At 32.9% G+C, this 16,869-nt stretch overlaps 2 protein-coding genes across 2 annotated transcripts; both read right to left on the bottom strand.

Moving 5' to 3' along the window:
* Positions 1–3,150: 3,150 nt before the first annotated feature.
* LOC142619120 (acyl-coenzyme A thioesterase 2, chloroplastic-like) lies at positions 3,151–10,570 on the bottom strand. Its single transcript, XM_075792188.1, has 5 exons — positions 10,113–10,570; positions 9,416–9,587; positions 4,818–5,269; positions 3,946–4,074; positions 3,151–3,718 (listed from the first exon to the last, which is right to left on the bottom strand). The coding sequence occupies exons 1-5, from the start codon at positions 10,500–10,502 to the stop codon at positions 3,557–3,559; spliced, it is 1,305 nt and encodes a 434-aa protein (XP_075648303.1). The 5' UTR covers positions 10,503–10,570; the 3' UTR covers positions 3,151–3,556.
* Positions 10,571–12,466: 1,896 nt separating this feature from the next.
* Positions 12,467–12,820, bottom strand: LOC142620723 (acyl-coenzyme A thioesterase 2, chloroplastic-like). Its single transcript, XM_075794049.1, has one exon. It carries the CDS (start codon positions 12,818–12,820, stop codon positions 12,467–12,469), a length of 354 nt encoding a protein of 117 aa, XP_075650164.1.
* Between the last annotated feature and the right edge of the window lie 4,049 nt (positions 12,821–16,869).

Genomic DNA, 16,869 nt, shown 5'->3' with positions numbered 1-16,869 from the left:
TTAGATTAGGCTAGAATAGAAATTATATTCTGTATTAAAAAAAAAAAAAAAAAACTCATTAAAACCCAATGGGCTTTAGGCAACCCGTGCAACTTGGATTGGTTGTTTTCACCCAACTACTTTTGTAAATTTGAACAAGATTACTTTTTTAGGTCCATTGCAATGCCTTTTAAAGACTAAAAAAAATTGGAGCATAATGAATACATATTATTTTATAATGAGGTTGATACTGGACTGATCAATAAAGATATAGTTTTATATTTTAGCTCATATTGTAATCCATGGGATTAGGGCAATTAGTGAGATATGAAATAGGCATAGAATATGATTTTGTAGTTTGATATATTCTTTTCTTCCAATAGTTTTAAGACGTGTAATGTAATAAAATTTTATTTAGCAAAGACTTAGCTACAATTCTATGACATCCTTTTATTTTATGTTTTCTAGTGATGTGAGTTATATGGCTTGTTTGAGTTATATTATGTGGTTTTTTTTTTGAGACTTAGTTTTGATTAGTAATTTAGTCATACCTATTTTCATTTTTCATATTTATTTATGATTTTTCAAATTTATTTTTAGATCTATTTAATTTTTTATTTAACCTTGTAGTTCATCCGACAATTAAATAAGTAATGCACTAATTAATACATGATTAGACATTGTTGTTAATTTCTACCTACAAAGATTAGATGTTGTTGTTAATGTAGATATTGTTTTTAATGTCTAACAATGGTGATTATGTACATTCAACTTTTGCAAAATAGGAACTTGTGCTACCTACATACACCTTCAGTTACATAATGCAAATTTTATTTTATTTTTTTAATTTTTGTTTCTTTCTTATTTTCAACATTTGGTGTTAGGAAAATGTTAACGTATCTCCTGAATTTGTCTCATGCAATGCATTTAAGTCTGATATGCAAGTCTCACAACCTATGGACACATATTTTAAAAAAAACCAAGAATTGCATACTTTTTCATAGTGAAATTGAGTTCACTATGACCACTTTTCTTGCCTTTAGGAGGCCATTTGTTAATAAAAGCCTTCTAGTATTATCAACAATAATATATTAAATCAACAGTACCTAAATAAATTGGCGTCCCTCAAATTTATCATAATATTGACAAATTCAACTAGTTTTTGTTTGGATTGGGGGGGGGGGGGAACGTTTTCATTCTCCCATTTCCTTTTCCAAAAAATGTGGTGTACCTTAAAGGGGAAAATAACAAGAATCACTAGCAAAATAAGTTCCTTCATTTCGCTAAGATCCCTCCTAAACTCTTAATAACAATTTACAAAAATCTCAGCCAAATAAGATTTAGTTCATTGCTTCTTGCAGATTGTAAAATTTTCATTTTTTGTACTTCAATTTTGCAACACCAAACAACCAATATTCCTCCAATGTACTCAAATAACACTCATTCAACCAAATACCGAAGCACAAACAATACATCATATCAAATGAAAATACTTTCCTAATATGAAAATACATTTTGGCTGATAAACCTTTGCAATATTTAAAACTATTCCTCACTTACGTCAGAAATTTTTCTTTGTGCATCAAATTATGATATGGGTTTTGTACTTGAGATGATAAAGAGATGATCACTAGATCGGAAACACTGAATCCAGGAATGTATAGCCAAGGAGCTGTGAACTGAAGTGAAGGGTATAGAAACACTAATTTTAAACTATCTGATTTGGATATAGCTTCAATGAAACTCCATTTTTTTAAAATTGAGTTCACTTTTTAAAAATTTCAAACATAACTCAATACTATTAAATTCAAGTTATAGACCCAACAAAAAATTTGGGTGTAACTTGGTATACGTAATATTGAGTTACACATTGATTTTGTTTTTGCAAAAATACCATTTTGATCCTTACATTTTGGAGTCACAGTTAATTTGGTCCCTACATTTTGGTAGCAATCAATTTGGTTTCTAATATTTTCAATTTGTACTCAATTTGGTCTCTGCCGTTAACTTACTAACGAAAAATGCTTATGTGGCAAATAGTGTGTATGGTTGACATACTTCCAAGTGTTGTATTCTTGTCATTTGGGGAGGGCAAGGGAAAGGGATGCTCAACAACTTTAAGGAAGGCGTTTTGAGATTAGAGGAGGGAAATAACCTTTGACTCGAAGTGTGAGAATGATGAGTGCGAGGGTAGAGCTATAGCAAGGCTTGGGGGGCCCGCCCCCCCCCCCCCCCCCAAAAAAAAATTAAAAAAATTATTTTATATTATGTGTAAGTATTAAAAACTTTAAATATTTAGCTACAAAATAGAAGTTGGCCCCCCCAAATGTTTGAGTTAATCCAATGATGCTCTTAAAAGCCAATAGAATTTGTCAATTGGTCTAGTAATTATTGAGACAATGTAGTTTTTTTTTTTTCTTCTTTAATTCATTTTTTTTTGTACATGTTTAGTATCAAACTAGACAACTTTTGTATAGTATTTTATATACAATGTATTTATAAATTATGACCTACTTTAGTATCAAAAAAATATTAATGCTTATGTGCTTTTACGCATGTGTGTGATGATATATCTTAACTTGAGACTAATATATTAGTAACAAAATTTGGCCCCCCAAACAAAAAATCTTAACTTTGCCCCTGGATGAGTGGGTCACTCTTAGGGTGAACTATGAATCAAAATCATATTTGGGCACAAAATACATAGTTTTGGGGCATGCTACTTCAAAAGGCAATAAGAGAGAGACAGTAGTAGCAGTTCTGGCAGAATTCAGGAAGGCGCAATGAAGCCTGAAGAAGATGAGCATTGGTAGTTTGTTGATAAAACACAAAAGATTGATTGACGTGGCAGCTTCAGGTTTGGTTGAGAATAGTGGTAACTCAACCAAGGCAGATGCAGATGATGTCATGTCGCACTCTAAGATAGCATAGTGGAGGACATAGTGCAATTTAGTTGTGACACTGTTGATATAGTAGTTCCTTAGGATATATGGGGAAGGAAATTCAACTGAATGTTCCTGTAACTCATAGAAAATATGGAAGTAGTCAAGCACAAATGAAGGTAGTGTCTCTTGATATAGCCTCTCCAGATCTAATCCCTTATCCCTTATAAACTTACATACCTCTCATTTTGCTATATTAAAAGGGAAAAAATATATAAATACCTACAAGTTTTTTTTGTTGATTAATAAGTAATTTTATTAATAAATACACGCTTGAAGAACAAACTTCAAACAGAACAGGACACTACAACAACATCAACACTAGAAGAAAGACTTCAAAACACAGCATACTGCCCTACTGCAAACACAGCAGGGCACCTTGCCATTACAACAATACAAAACAGATAAACACTTACCAACGGACCTTGCTCAAAGCACATACAAACATAGTGGAAGATATATTCCACCTATTACACACAGCCTTGTTACACAAAGTACTTGGCACTGGTTTAAAATAAAAAGCCCTCCATCTTTCTTTCTTTTCTGATCTTTCTTAAATATAATTAGAGTCTTACAAAATTTCAATCAGAATTGGCATAGTTACTACTAGTTGCCTTGAATGGTTTGTTGTACATTTAAATGCTCTGTGATCTCTGCAGGGCCTCAGCATCCATGAGCTCTAGAACACGGCGAGCTTCTTCCTCTGTTGCTGGAACAACGTTCCTGAGTCTAAATCCATTCTTTTTGGCTTTTGCCTCAGGACGAACAGTGAAAGTAAAATAGAAAGTATTTGACACCTGTTTCAAATTATACAGGAACAGACAAAAGATATGCAATCAATTAAGGGAAATTTTTAGACAGCCATTATGAACTGAAGCTCAAATTCATGTGGATAGTGCAGAAAAGGGTATTATAAGCCTTCTACAATTACTCTTTTTAAGGTAATATAAGAGACATAATATCATCCTATATAAGTACAAATAAAAATTTTTGTTCTTTGAAAGCGGAGTTTGCTAGGACTTACCACACTAGACCTCATCTCAGGCCTTGTAACGTGAGCAACAACTTCAACATAGATTAGAGGCTGATCAGCATTGTCATGTTCTGTGTAAAGAACACATGATTTGAAACGTAGGAAATCTCCAACATCCACCTGTTCGACAAACATATATAATAAATTTTCTCCAGATATGTATAAGGTTATTCATGTCACATGTAGGCCCAATGCCAAAATGGTAGTTAAAGCATGGTAGTGCTAATACAATTTGGGCAAGGTAGAACCAATCTTCCAGGGAGGATTCTTGAGTACAATCTAAATCCCCCAATATGATTGATATATAACAAAATTTGGTTCTTAAAATAAAAAGTGGCCTCATTTATTTGCAAATACAAGAAGCACTTAACTCAAGCCTTAATACTAATTAATTTGGAGAAGGCTCCTCATCATCTAAATGGGGTTGGCCATATGTACTCCTTTTCCCCATTCTATCTTTATCTAGTAATGGTTGATTCTAAGGACAGTGGCTGAGTTGTACACTTGCTGGAAAGGGTGTTGTCGTAGATAAGAAAGAAGTGTATTTGGAATGCTACTCCCTTGTGTGCCATGATGTGTTTGATTTGAGAGCATTAGCTGCACCCAAGCAAAACTCCCTCTCATATGAAGATTCTGTTCTTATTCACACTTTTTAATTAAATGGCTTCTTGATATAAATTACATGTTCATCTTTCATGGGCTTTCTTTACACTCGCCATTTCAGGAGCTAGTATTTTAATTTTTTGTGGGGCTTCTCTTGTATATGTCCTGACTATTAGGATAAGCATCCAAAACTAAACCACACAAATGATATCAGAAAGGGGAAGAAATGCTGTCTTAAAAGAAAGGATGATGGTACTTACAGGTTTATAGAAATCAACATGATCGACTTCCAAAAAGGAAGGAACTATTCCAGCAAAGGCATAAGCCGTTGAAAAAGCCAATTCAAATGCTCTGTGCATCAGAAACCCTCCAAAGATTCGTCCATGGAGGTTTCTCTGTTGTGGATGGCATATCAAAGCACTTTCGAGTCGAGTATCCCTTAGAAGAATGCCGTCTCTGTCGGCCAAGGCTGGCATGTCACAGAAAATCCTGCCTTCAGACAACAAAGCTTCTAATCTATTCACCTCCGATTTATCACTTTGCTTTTTATCTTCTCCCCTCTTCATTTTTCTCACCTTATCTCTTGCTTCAGCTCCATCATAAAGGATCTTTTCCTGTTCAGTTTCTGGTGTGAGCCGGTTCACTTGAGCAGCTTTGTTAGTCTTGTAGTCACGGGCCACAAAGATGAAATTGGCAGTCAGAGCTACCGATTCTGAATCATTAGGGCCCTCACCAAACAGACAAGTAGTTGATCAGATGATGGTCAACTTTGTGCAAATAGAACTTCAATTGTCTGGGCAGAATAACGTTCTCATTTGTTTGAACAGAAATTCATGATTTATGCATGGTTTCGTAGGAGTTGAGTTAGTATGCATATGAGGAGGAGTTGAATTCCAAGATTATTAAAACATACAAGGAAAACATAATTTCTTGTAAGTGATTGAGGAAATTAAAAAGAGGTTTTATAACAACTCAACTTAGGCCAGCCTTGATACCAAATAATTGGGGTCAACTGCGTTAATGTTTTTTTGCCATTAAGCCCTCGATAAGATCACTCTCGTTTTGTATAAATAGGATGGACATCAGTTGTGAGTACCATCCTTATTCTGTAGATTGGAATTATTTACTCCATTTTCATCCTTCATTCTTGGATTATATTGTTTGCATAGGTCATGATGCTGCTAAGGAGAAGTATACAAAAGTAATCAACCTATGAATTTCATAGTTTTAGACTCAGAATGCCAAACTATGTCAATGCTTATAGAAAGAAGGGAGCAAACCTAATTGAAGAAAACAAATAAAATGGGCATTTTATTTGAAAGAAAATTGAAAAGATGAGTACAATCAAGACCAAAGACCTAGTTATACCTCGTAATATCGAAATAGGTCAGTTTAGAAAGAATGTGCTTTACTGCTTTAGTGTACTTATTGTTGAAATATTAAAGAAAAATGGATTAAAGTCTTATGATAGATCACTCTGACTAGCTATGTTTTAATGGAGTAAATTTTAGGTGATTCCAGCAATATTGATGATTCAAATCATGTAAGTGAATTAAGCAAACTGGCCTAAAATATTAGCAGCACTCATCAGATCTGAACAAATATGTAGTGAAGATCTAAGTGAAGATGTTGTGTCACTGAAGGTTATCATCATCTCGACATCAAATTAAAGACTAATTAAGGTCCTGACTCTTGAAGGACATTGAAGAGTAAGTGATGTAAGACAGGCCGACATCATGATGGGCTTGAGTTAGGAGAAATTGACAATTTATGGTTTAGAGCTTTAGGAAGAAGGGTTAGAGTTCAAAGAATAGTCATAGTTTTGGTAGGGAAAGGGAAGGATTTGATTAATTAATTGCTAAAGAGGTGAAAAGAAATTCAGATTTAATTTGTCAACATGATCAGTATGCGTATAGAGCCCACTAAGCTTACCTAAAATGATATACAAGTGAGACCCACGGTCTTAGAGCCCACTAGGCTTACCTAAAATGACCGAAATGCCCCTCTTTTCGGTCTTAAGTTAAACATCAACTCTCTACTAAGGTGTATTTGGATACCGCTTATTTTGCTGAAACTGAAAAATTATTGCTAAAAATACTATAGATAAAGGTAAAAGTTAGTTGAAATAGTACAGTGAGTTCATAAATAGTGCAAAAAAATGCAGTGAGGTCCATAAATAGTAGCAAAAATAATGTTCATAAATAGTATAAAAAATAAGCTAAATAGTGAAATAATTTTAATTTTTCATTCTTATCTTAACAACTAAAGCTCTCAAACTCCTCACCAATCACCATCACTTGTGACCACCACCAACAGTCACCATTACTTGAGATTGCTCTCTCTACTAAATGGATAATGTTTATATATATTCTTCAAATTTTAGCATATTTTTCATCCTTAAATTGAATTATAAATTTTTTTTTGGGTTTATGTCTCGTGGCTTGGCATTCCTAGACTAAATCTCTTGTTCCGTCCCTCATGCAGGTTGTTTGATGCAAAACGGAATCTACTATTTAATTTTTATAATATATTACTTTTGGTATTTTTATGTATTTTTTGTTATTTTAGGTTTGGAGTTATTATTTCCTTATTTTTAGGTGTTTTTAATGTTGTTTAGTCAAATTAGAGTTTTAAAGATTTTTCCAGTCATTTAGTTAATATAGGTCTTTTTTAAAATTTTATTATTTAAATGCATTGTAGTCTTTAAAGGCAATACTGATTATTATTAATAACTTATTCATAAGTCAAGGGACCCCTTGTGGATTTGGGGTTCATGATCAAAAACTATCAATTTAGTTTCTGTTCTTTTTAAAAGAGTATGGTGTGTGCTTTCTTTTAACTTTAACAATATCAGTGTCTAGGCCATGTATTATCAATATGTATGTGGTAAATAGTAGAATGTATTTATGAGTTTCTTTTACATTTAGAGTTTTTTTTTTTTTTTTTGTGAAACGTATTCTATATGTATGAAAATTTGAAAATCTGAAAGGATGTTTGAAAGTATGAAATGGACTTGTGTAATTAAGTTTCTGTGTGTGTGATTGCTATGATTTCATGGTGTAAGTAGCCGTGTTGTGTTTGTGGTTGAATCCAAGTATGGCTCTACATATATAGGTTGTAAGTGAAAGCAAATTGTTTATTCGTATTTTCTGGAGGTTTTCTAAAAAATCTTCTTTCTCTTCTTTAATATTTTCGGTAAACAAATAGACGGAGGACTGAGAGAGATGGATGGGTAATTGGTCTTTTACTTTTAGGTATTAGGGTTTAGTACTTCAACTGTCACATGTGAATCATGTGTCTATAATTTTCTTTTAATTAATTTAATAGCAAAATAAATAGAAAACAGTTAAGTATAACAAAGTTTTTGATTTAGAGGGTCGATCATGCTTTTCATTAGTTTAGGGTATAAAATGTTATTTTGAGTATAATTTGAGGTGAAAAGTGTAAAGTTTTCCTAAAAATATGTAGGGTAAAAAAAAAACATATTCCTCCCTTTATCTTCATTTCTCCCCCAATTCTAATAACACATGACGGAATCTTTTTTGATTCATAGAATATTTCATAGGGAAATTACTAAATATGCTTGAGAGAGAAATGCAAATAACATAGTAGTTAAGGTGGGAAAAGTGCAAATGACCTAATAGTTAAGGAGTGAATTAAAATGAACGTGTCGAATTTTATTAATATTTCAAATTTAAAATCTCAACAATTTCAAGTTTAATTTAAAAGAAAAAAATAACTTTTGACTTATCTAGTATAGTGAAGAAGAAAAAAAAATCTTATGATATATCATACTATTATCTCCTAATCAATGCGCTCAATTTTACATTTTTTTTTTAAATTTTTATTACAATGTTATAGACTTTTTAAGGTTATTTATAATTTTAAAAAAATCCTTTGATAGTTAGAAATAAATATAAGATAGGAAAAACAAACATTAATATTTTTTTAGTTAATTCAAAATAACAATGTCATATAACATCTTTGAAATAAAATCAAGGCCTACATAGAACATTCTAAAATTTCGTGAATATGATTAGCTAATACTTCTAAGCTAATTTATTTTTTCATTTTACTTTTTCAGTATTCAAATGATTTTTTGGAATATTTTATATTTAGCTTTATCTTTTATTTTCATATATTAATGATTATTTATTTATTAATTATTTTCAATTATTATTTTCCTTATATATATATTATGTTAATTGAATATTTATTTTAATAAATTAAGTAATTTTTTCTTCTATTAATAAACATTTTTTTGAGTTAAATTTGTCTCAACGTTGGGTCATTTGCATTTGCCATCTCAAAAGTACTTTAATAATTTTACTGTAAAATATTCCATGAATCAAAAGATTCTGTAACAAAGTAGGGGTATTTACTCATTTTCAAAACATTAATTTTTGATTTTGTAGTTTAGGATGATAATTGTGAACTAACCCATAAATAGAAGGGGAAAATGAGTTTTTTTTCCCAAATATGTAATTTGTACATTTTCTCATCCACTTTTAAGAAAAGCCCAAAAAATATATTGATGTGAGAGATACTATAAATTATATTATATAAATCTTACAAATTAATGTGTCATCAATTATAAAAAATAATTCAAATACAAAAAGAAAATAAATTTGTAATGGTTTTACCATTTTCCCAAAGAAAATTATGGATTAATATGTATGCAACTCAATCTTCAGTAAACTAGTAATTTTAAAAGTAAGAATGATGGATTTAAAAAAAAAAAAGAATATTAACTAAATTGTTAAAGTAATATTTAAACATAAGAAGGTGTATTTAAAAATTATAGCCGTAGATCTCAAAGACTCAAACTGTATTCTATTCATTTTCCATATTACATTACCTTGAGTTATGACTTCCATTTGAATCTCAATTGAGGAGCGGCCAACCCATATGATAGAACCACTTATTTTGAGATCTTTGTCAACACTTATTGGCTTCTTCAGCACGATCCTGTCCACAGAAGCTGTGACCAGCATGAGAGGCCTTGTTGTGATATCATCATCCGAACAATGCTAATTAATCCCACACCAAACAAACAAACAAACAAATAAGTCACTAAGATACTATTTTGCCTATTCATAGGTTTTACTATACCATTTAGCTTTTTATACTGTACTCTTAGTAAAAAGTTTTCAATTTCAGCTATATAAATTATTCCCAAACGGATCTAAAAGGCCATTACAAATTTCCAGCTTTTAACATGCAAATGATCAACTATGCACACAAGTTAACCCCTTTGAGAGAAGTAAATTTCAAGAATTTCCTAATTAAGTGTAAAATTTCAGTACATGTGGTAAAATATTAAGGAAAGTACTTACCTTGACATGTTTCCAGCTTTTAACATACAAATGAATGAGATCAGCCACACAGTATAGCAACAACTTTGTTTTTTAAGTCACCACAAAGATGTTATAACTATTGGATTATTACTTGAACCCAACAATATCTCATTTGAGAGAAGTAAATTTGAAGCAATACTACCCAAAGTGTTAAATTCCAATAAACAAAGAAGTGGTAAAATGGAGAGAGAGAGAGACCTTGAAAGTGATGGTGCCAGCCAAGGCATCAAGGTCTTCAAGCAACTTTCCTATTCTGAACTCATTCCATGGATCCTTATACTGCTCTCTCAAGGTGGAGTCGGAGGAGAAAGCATAGACAATGGTGGTGCGACTCTCTGAGGGAGTTCTTGTGAGCAATTCAGTAGGAGGAGGTGCATCGTTTGGAATGTCAAATAGCCTCTCATTGATGGTCACCCTCTCGTCCCACAATGCATCTGTCACTGGTGAATGGTACACTCCTGGCCAATAGCTAATGGGCTTGTGCACCTTAGAAGAAGAAGTGGGAGAAGATTTGGCGTCCTCAGTGGGCTTAGTTAAAGTTGAGACAACAGGAATGGTGCTAGAAGAAAGAGAGGAATTCAAATCCATGGAATATTTGGTTTTTCCTTTGAAAGAAACACCACTGGGTTTTAGATTAGTTTTGAGTAGATAAGTCACAAATTGGATATGAGAGTGAAGGCAAGCGTATATAATGTGGCGAGGATTAGTTGTTACATTCTGACGTGTACGGAGTGTGAAACACGATTTCACTTTATTAATTAAATTGTGTATGATTGTGCGTAATTAAAGCATCGTTTGATAATGTTGTTTTAGTAATGTTATTTATGTGTCATAAAATTAAATATAGGTAAAAAAATATTATGAAAATACGGGTTGTGTTATTTAAATAATAAAAAGCCAAACACCTCTTAATTGTGTGTAACATATATAGCGAGAATTAGATTGTGTGCGAAAAACATTAATATGTAATAAGAATTAGATAGGTCACTCTGTCACTGTGAGGGCATCCAATAAAATTGGAACAATTAATGTTACTACACAAACAGATATTCTGCTGTGTGCGATGGCTTCATTATATGGATGCATCAATAGTAATAGTGCAGGTGGGGTAGGAAGAACGCATTATTCACATGGAGGGTCCAACACAAAAATGGAATCACAACTGAATTAAAAAACAAAGAAAAGTGGTGCAGAAATGGAGAGAGAAAACAGAAATGACCATTGACTAAATGGAATACTAAATATTTTGAAATACTCTTTAATTAAAAATTTAAATCAATGAATTTTAATTATGAAATAAGATAATTTTGGAAATTTGTGGGTAGTTAAATACACCATTTTTAATATTAATTTAACAAAATTTGGTTAATGGGATCTCAAGTGGAAAATGTTTTTTCCCTTCAAATGGGATGGTTTCGCCAAATAAAATAAACAAAGTTTTTTTTTTTATATAAAAATATTGAGGTTATATTTCCATAAAAGAAATCCACCTCCACAATATTGAGGTTATATTTCCTTGACTTTTTTAAAAGAAAACTTGCTATACAGAAATTGCAAAGAAGTGAGATTTCGTAGTGTTTCTATCTTTTTTTTTTTTTGTTGAGAAAATAGTGTTTCTATCTTTTATTAACAATAATAATAATTAAAAAAAGTGATATTTCAAAGGGACCAAAACAAAAAAGTGACGTGGTTGTCATAAACAAAACATATAATTTTATTAAAAAAAAAAAAAGATGTCACGTTGCTGTATTTTTGATCCCACGCCTCCCTTTCGCTCCCACTAAAATACTAACACTCTATTTCACTAAAGAAAAAAATGATAGCCCACCTCTATAACTCTGTAGCCTACATACTTTTCAATATCCCTCCACTGTTCACTCTTTTTGCCAATCACAATCAAACCCAAAAGGTTAGTTTTCTTAAATCCTTATATTTTGATTTATTTTGTTAATGTAGTGGATTAGTAAATGGGTTTGTTGGTTTATTTCCTTCATCTAATTTTTGGGATTGGCTTAGATATATCTCTTTAATAATATATAATCTCATATTGTAGTCAAAGTTCTTGACAGTTTGGTACTAGTAAATAGTGTAAATTGTTTGCGTGTATTGGTGGCCTCAGCCAATCTATTGATTAGTCTTAATTATATGCAAGCACCTACTGCACTTTTTATTTTATTTTATTTCAGTATAATCAACATTAATTTTTTTTTTCTATTTTATTGAGGTTTTTGAAATAAGTGACAAATTTGCTCATTATAGTTTTCAATTAATTGATATTCTTGGTGCATACATAATTTTATGTGACTTGTTGTGGTGATGGATATATTGTTAAGAGTGATGGAGATGTACTATTAATGTGGTTATTGGTAGTAGATGTATTCTTGGAAGTTCTTATTCACAAGAGAACTACAAGGTTCTTATTAATAGTAAGCATTTATGATAAATGCAATGTTTGTGTCAGCAGTAAGGATTTATTTTTGATGTTTTGTCATTTATCGTGGTGATTGTGTTAATGTTTTTAAATGAGTATATTTTAGTTAATTTTTTATTATTTATTGTAAATATAAAATTCTGAACTCATTCCATGGATCCTTATACTGCTCTCTCAAGGTGGAGTCGGAGGAGAAAGCATAGACAATGGTGGTGCGACTCTCTGAGGGAGTTCTTGTGAGCAATTCAGTAGGAGGAGGTGCATCGTCTGGAATGTCAAATAGCCTCTCATTGATGGTCACCCTCTCGTCCCACAATGCATCTGTCATTGGTGAATGGTACACTCCTGGCCAATAGCTAATGGACTTGTGCACCTCGGAAGAAGAAGTGGGAGAAGATTTGGCATCCTCAGTGGGCTTAGTTAAAGTTGAGACAACAGGAATGGTGTTAGAAGAAAGAGAGGAATTCAAATCCATGGAATATTTGGTTTTTCCTTTGAAAGAAACACCACTGGGTTTTAGATTAGTTTTGAGTAGATAAGTCACAAATTGGATATGAGAGTGAAAGCAAGCGTATATAATATGGCGAAGATTAGTTGTTACATTCTGACGTGTACGGAGTGTGAAACACGATTTCACTTTACTAATTAAATTGTGTATGATTGTGCGTAATTAAAGCATCGTTTGATAATGTTGTTTTAGTAATGTTATTTATGTGTTGTAAAAACAAATATAGGTAAAAAAATATTATGAAAATACGGGTTGTGTTATTTAAATAATAAAAAGCCAAACACCTCTTAACTGTGTGTAACATATATAGCGAGAATTAGATTGTGTGCGAAAAACATTAATATGTAATAAGAATTAGATAGGTCACTCTGTCACTGTGAGGGCATCCAATAAAATTGGAACAATTAATGTTACTACACAAACAGATATTCTGCTGCGTGCGATGGCTTCATTATATGGATGCATCAATAGTAATAGTGTAGGTGGGGTAGGAAGAACGCATTATTCACGTGGAGGGTCCAACACAAAAATGAAATCACAACCGAATTAAAAAACAAAGAAAAGAAGTGGTGCAGAAATGGAGAGAGAAAACATAAATGACCATTGACTAAAGAGAGACCCACTTTAGAAGTCAATGTGACACGCGATGTGAGGTGGGCCGGTTTTAGACTCTGGCTTCCCACTCAAGCAAAAATGTCTATGAGGGTCTGGGTTTCCATTTCTATGAGTACTTGTTAGGAACTGTCTGGAAGTAATTAAATGTATGATCAATAGAGTTCATTGTAAATATAAAATGAAAAATGCTCATACACCTCCTAAATTTTCAACTATTGGCCAAAAGACCCTTTCAACTTTTTTATTGGCCAATTTACTCCTTAAACTATTCACAATTGCCAAATCAATTCTTCAGTTAGTCACACGTTAAAACAGTAACGGAATAAGCACATGTCACTCATGAGACTTTAAAATACAAACTTAAAAAAAAACCCAAACGTCCAAAACGCAACGGAAAGAGGAGAAGAGAATCAGGTCCGGCAGAGAGAGAGCGAATCCACGCCGTTCAGAGCCATTGTCGAGCTTCTCGCTGCCCTTGTCCCGGCGGTGCCTTGGTGGTTCCACAGTACTATTCAATTTGGGTATGTCTTTTTCTTTTTCTTTTTTCCTTCTTATGTATTGCTATTGAAATCTTCTAAGAACTTTTATTTTTTTTAATCTCTTTATGTGAATTTTTATAGTAGAAATTCTTGTTTTGGTTTAATTTTTGGGTTGGGTCTCTGTGAAATTCTTGGTTTTTTACTATCTCCAAGTGCCTTTCACCAACTGTTGCATTTGAGTATGTCATAAAGCTGTTTGATTAATTGTCTGAGAGAGATATGTTTATTGCTAAGGGGGTTTGGTTGCTTGGTTATCCAATTTTCCAAATATGTTGGCCTTCCAAGTTTCCCTTGCAACCCATTTGGTACAAAAACGTATCAAACACAATAATTGGTTTTGTAATGATCCAGAAGCCAATAACTAAGTCTTCAATTAGAGAAATTTCATTAATTTTGTCACTCTGCAAATTTGCCATGGATCCATCCAAGAAATAATGCAGAGCTACATAAACATTGATCATGAACATCCAAAAGAATAATGCAAAGCTACCTAAGGATTTATAAGATTTTTATAAATCTTAGGACTCCATGAGGTTTAGCTTCCCCACCTTAAGGGTCTCGGTGTAATGATTCCAGCCATATGGTCTACTGACTAAGCGACCATGTTAGAGCAGTACTACTACTAAAACTAGAAGTCTACAACTAGTTTCTGAAGCAGAGATTCCTATTGCAACATCATTGCTTCTCAGTTCAGTTAAAGGTTCATGCAGTTTAGGTACTTAACCTGGACATGTTTTTTCCTTGCTCCATTTGCTTTGTCCAAAGTTTATTTGTTTGATTAGTATTGTAAAAACTAAGAACATGTGATAGAATTTGAGTATTAATTCAGCATTTTGTGGGTCATGCTAAGCCACCACCGTGGAAACTAGTATCATTGATCATGTGCATAATCCATTTATAAATGGTAAACAATGATATTGATTAGCAACAACCATGCATATTGTAATATTTTGAATTATTTGAATTGAATTAGCGGCAATCATGCACATGTGCATGTGCAAATTGTTATATTTTTTTTCCCACTATTCTCTATATTGTTTTTTTTTTTTTTTTTAAATTTTGTTTTCTCCAGCTCTTCTATTAATGTTCCTGTTAATTTTGTATTGTAACCATGGATGAATGTCCACTGTCACTCCCTGGAAATTCACCTTCTATGCCAAATGTACAAGCCCCTCAACCCCAATATGATTCTATTGAGGTTGATGGCCAATCTAAAATTGTTAATGTTCCAATTGATGTGGAGGATGACGGGGATGACGAAGATTACAATTTGAGTGATTTTTCTAAATTTGATGATGATATAAGTGAAGATTTTGGCATGGAGGATGATGGAATCAATAGAGCTATTGGAGGCAAGCAACTTGCAGGAGTTTTGGAATGGTGAAGGAGATTCAGATCATGGGGATAGTGATAAGTTAAGGAGTGCAAAAGGGTCATCTGATGATGAAGGGAATTCAAAGCCTAGGTTCCCCGAGTTTAACCAGCACATTGGCATGGAGAATGTATAGCTAGTGAAGGATCAAAAATTTGCATCACACTTCGTCTTCAAGGAGTGGTGTATTAAAGAAAAACATGATTTTGAGTATAAGCACAATGATAAGTGGAGAGTGATAGCTGTATGTAAAAAAAAATGTGGTTGGAAGATACATGCATTCCAAACAAAAATGAGAGATGCCTTTCAAATCAAAACTTTTAAGAGCATTCATACGTGTGGCAAGGATCATAAGAATAGTAAGATTTCTTCAAGGTGGCTAGCTAATAAATATTTGCCATTCTTTAGAGATGATCATACTTGGACAACAAATGCATTGAAGGGTGCAGTGTTTAGGGACCATGAAGTTGATGTGACTTTGGACCAATGTTATAAGGCTAAGAGAATGGCCTTCAAGATGATACATGGTGTTGAGGAGAAGCAGTATAAGAGACTTTGGGACTATGCAGCTGCTGTTAGGAAGTGGAATGTGGGTAGCACAATGAAGATACAAACTACGAATGATGTGTTTGAGAGAATATATGTTTGTCTTGATGTTCGCAAAAGGGGATTCTTAGCAGGTTGTAGGCCACTTATTGGGATAGATGGTTGTCATTTGAAGGGGACAACAGGGGGACAGTTACTGGTTGCTGTTTTGAAGGATGGGAATGATAATATCATTTGAAGGGGACAACAAGGGAAATATTCAGGGTTGATTTCTACATGAAGAAGAAGAAAATTAAGAAATAATAATTGAAGTGTGTAAGGGTCTCTTTTTGGACGATGTCCTGGCCCAAGCTTAAGTAAAGATCCCGGGCCCTCTTGTTGTAGTTTGAAGGGATTGGGCTTGGTACACCGCAGCTAAATGGGCTGTTTACAAACCAAGTGGTGCACGGGGCAAGACTCCTGCAATACGTATACACTAACAGGTGAGAATATATGTATTGAACAACAAGAAAACAGCAAAGGAAGACATTGCAATAAAGAAACAGAAGAATAATTGTTCAGGATCCTCAAATTAATAAGAAATATTCCATTAGTTTTCTTAATTATGGATTACAGTGTAATACAAGGTCCAAATAAGCTTAAAAATTACAGACTTAGATGGCTATCTAAGCCTCTAAGACTTGCAAAGTTTGAATCCTTTCGAATCCAAGTATGTACTATAGTGGCTGTTTCTAGGATATTGAGAGATATTTTCCTAGTTTCTTTGAGTTTTTGACAGAGTTTTCTCAATGATTCTATATGATTTCCCTATTGCTCCATCGTGCCTTTCACTGTTACTGCTTCTTCCTTTTATAGTGTCACCTCAGGGCTCTGGGGTACTACTGGTTCCCTTTCTTTGCTTTCCTGGATAACAGAGCCCGTAGTGTGCCAGTAGCTTTGGTGGC

Source organism: Castanea sativa, chromosome 12 (assembly GCF_040712315.1).
Source record: "Castanea sativa cultivar Marrone di Chiusa Pesio chromosome 12, ASM4071231v1".
NCBI lineage: Eukaryota > Viridiplantae > Streptophyta > Magnoliopsida > Fagales > Fagaceae > Castanea > Castanea sativa.
This window is presented reverse-complemented; position numbering and strand designations above follow the sequence as displayed.

Bases quoted from the DNA above. Each gene is read 5' to 3' on its own strand.
- LOC142620723 (XM_075794049.1), bottom strand. From the start codon at position 12,820: ATGGATTTGAATTCCTCTCTTTCTTCTAACACCATTCCTGTTGTCTCA.
- LOC142619120 (XM_075792188.1), bottom strand. From the start codon at position 10,502: ATGGATTTGAATTCCTCTCTTTCTTCTAGCACCATTCCTGTTGTCTCA. The intron at 4,075-4,817 runs GTAAGTACCATC...TTTGTCGAACAG, and splicing joins ATGTTGATTTCTATAAACCT to GTGGATGTTGGAGATTTCCT. The intron at 3,719-3,945 runs GTAAGTCCTAGC...AATTTGAAACAG, and splicing joins CTGAGATGAGGTCTAGTGTG to GTGTCAAATACTTTCTATTT.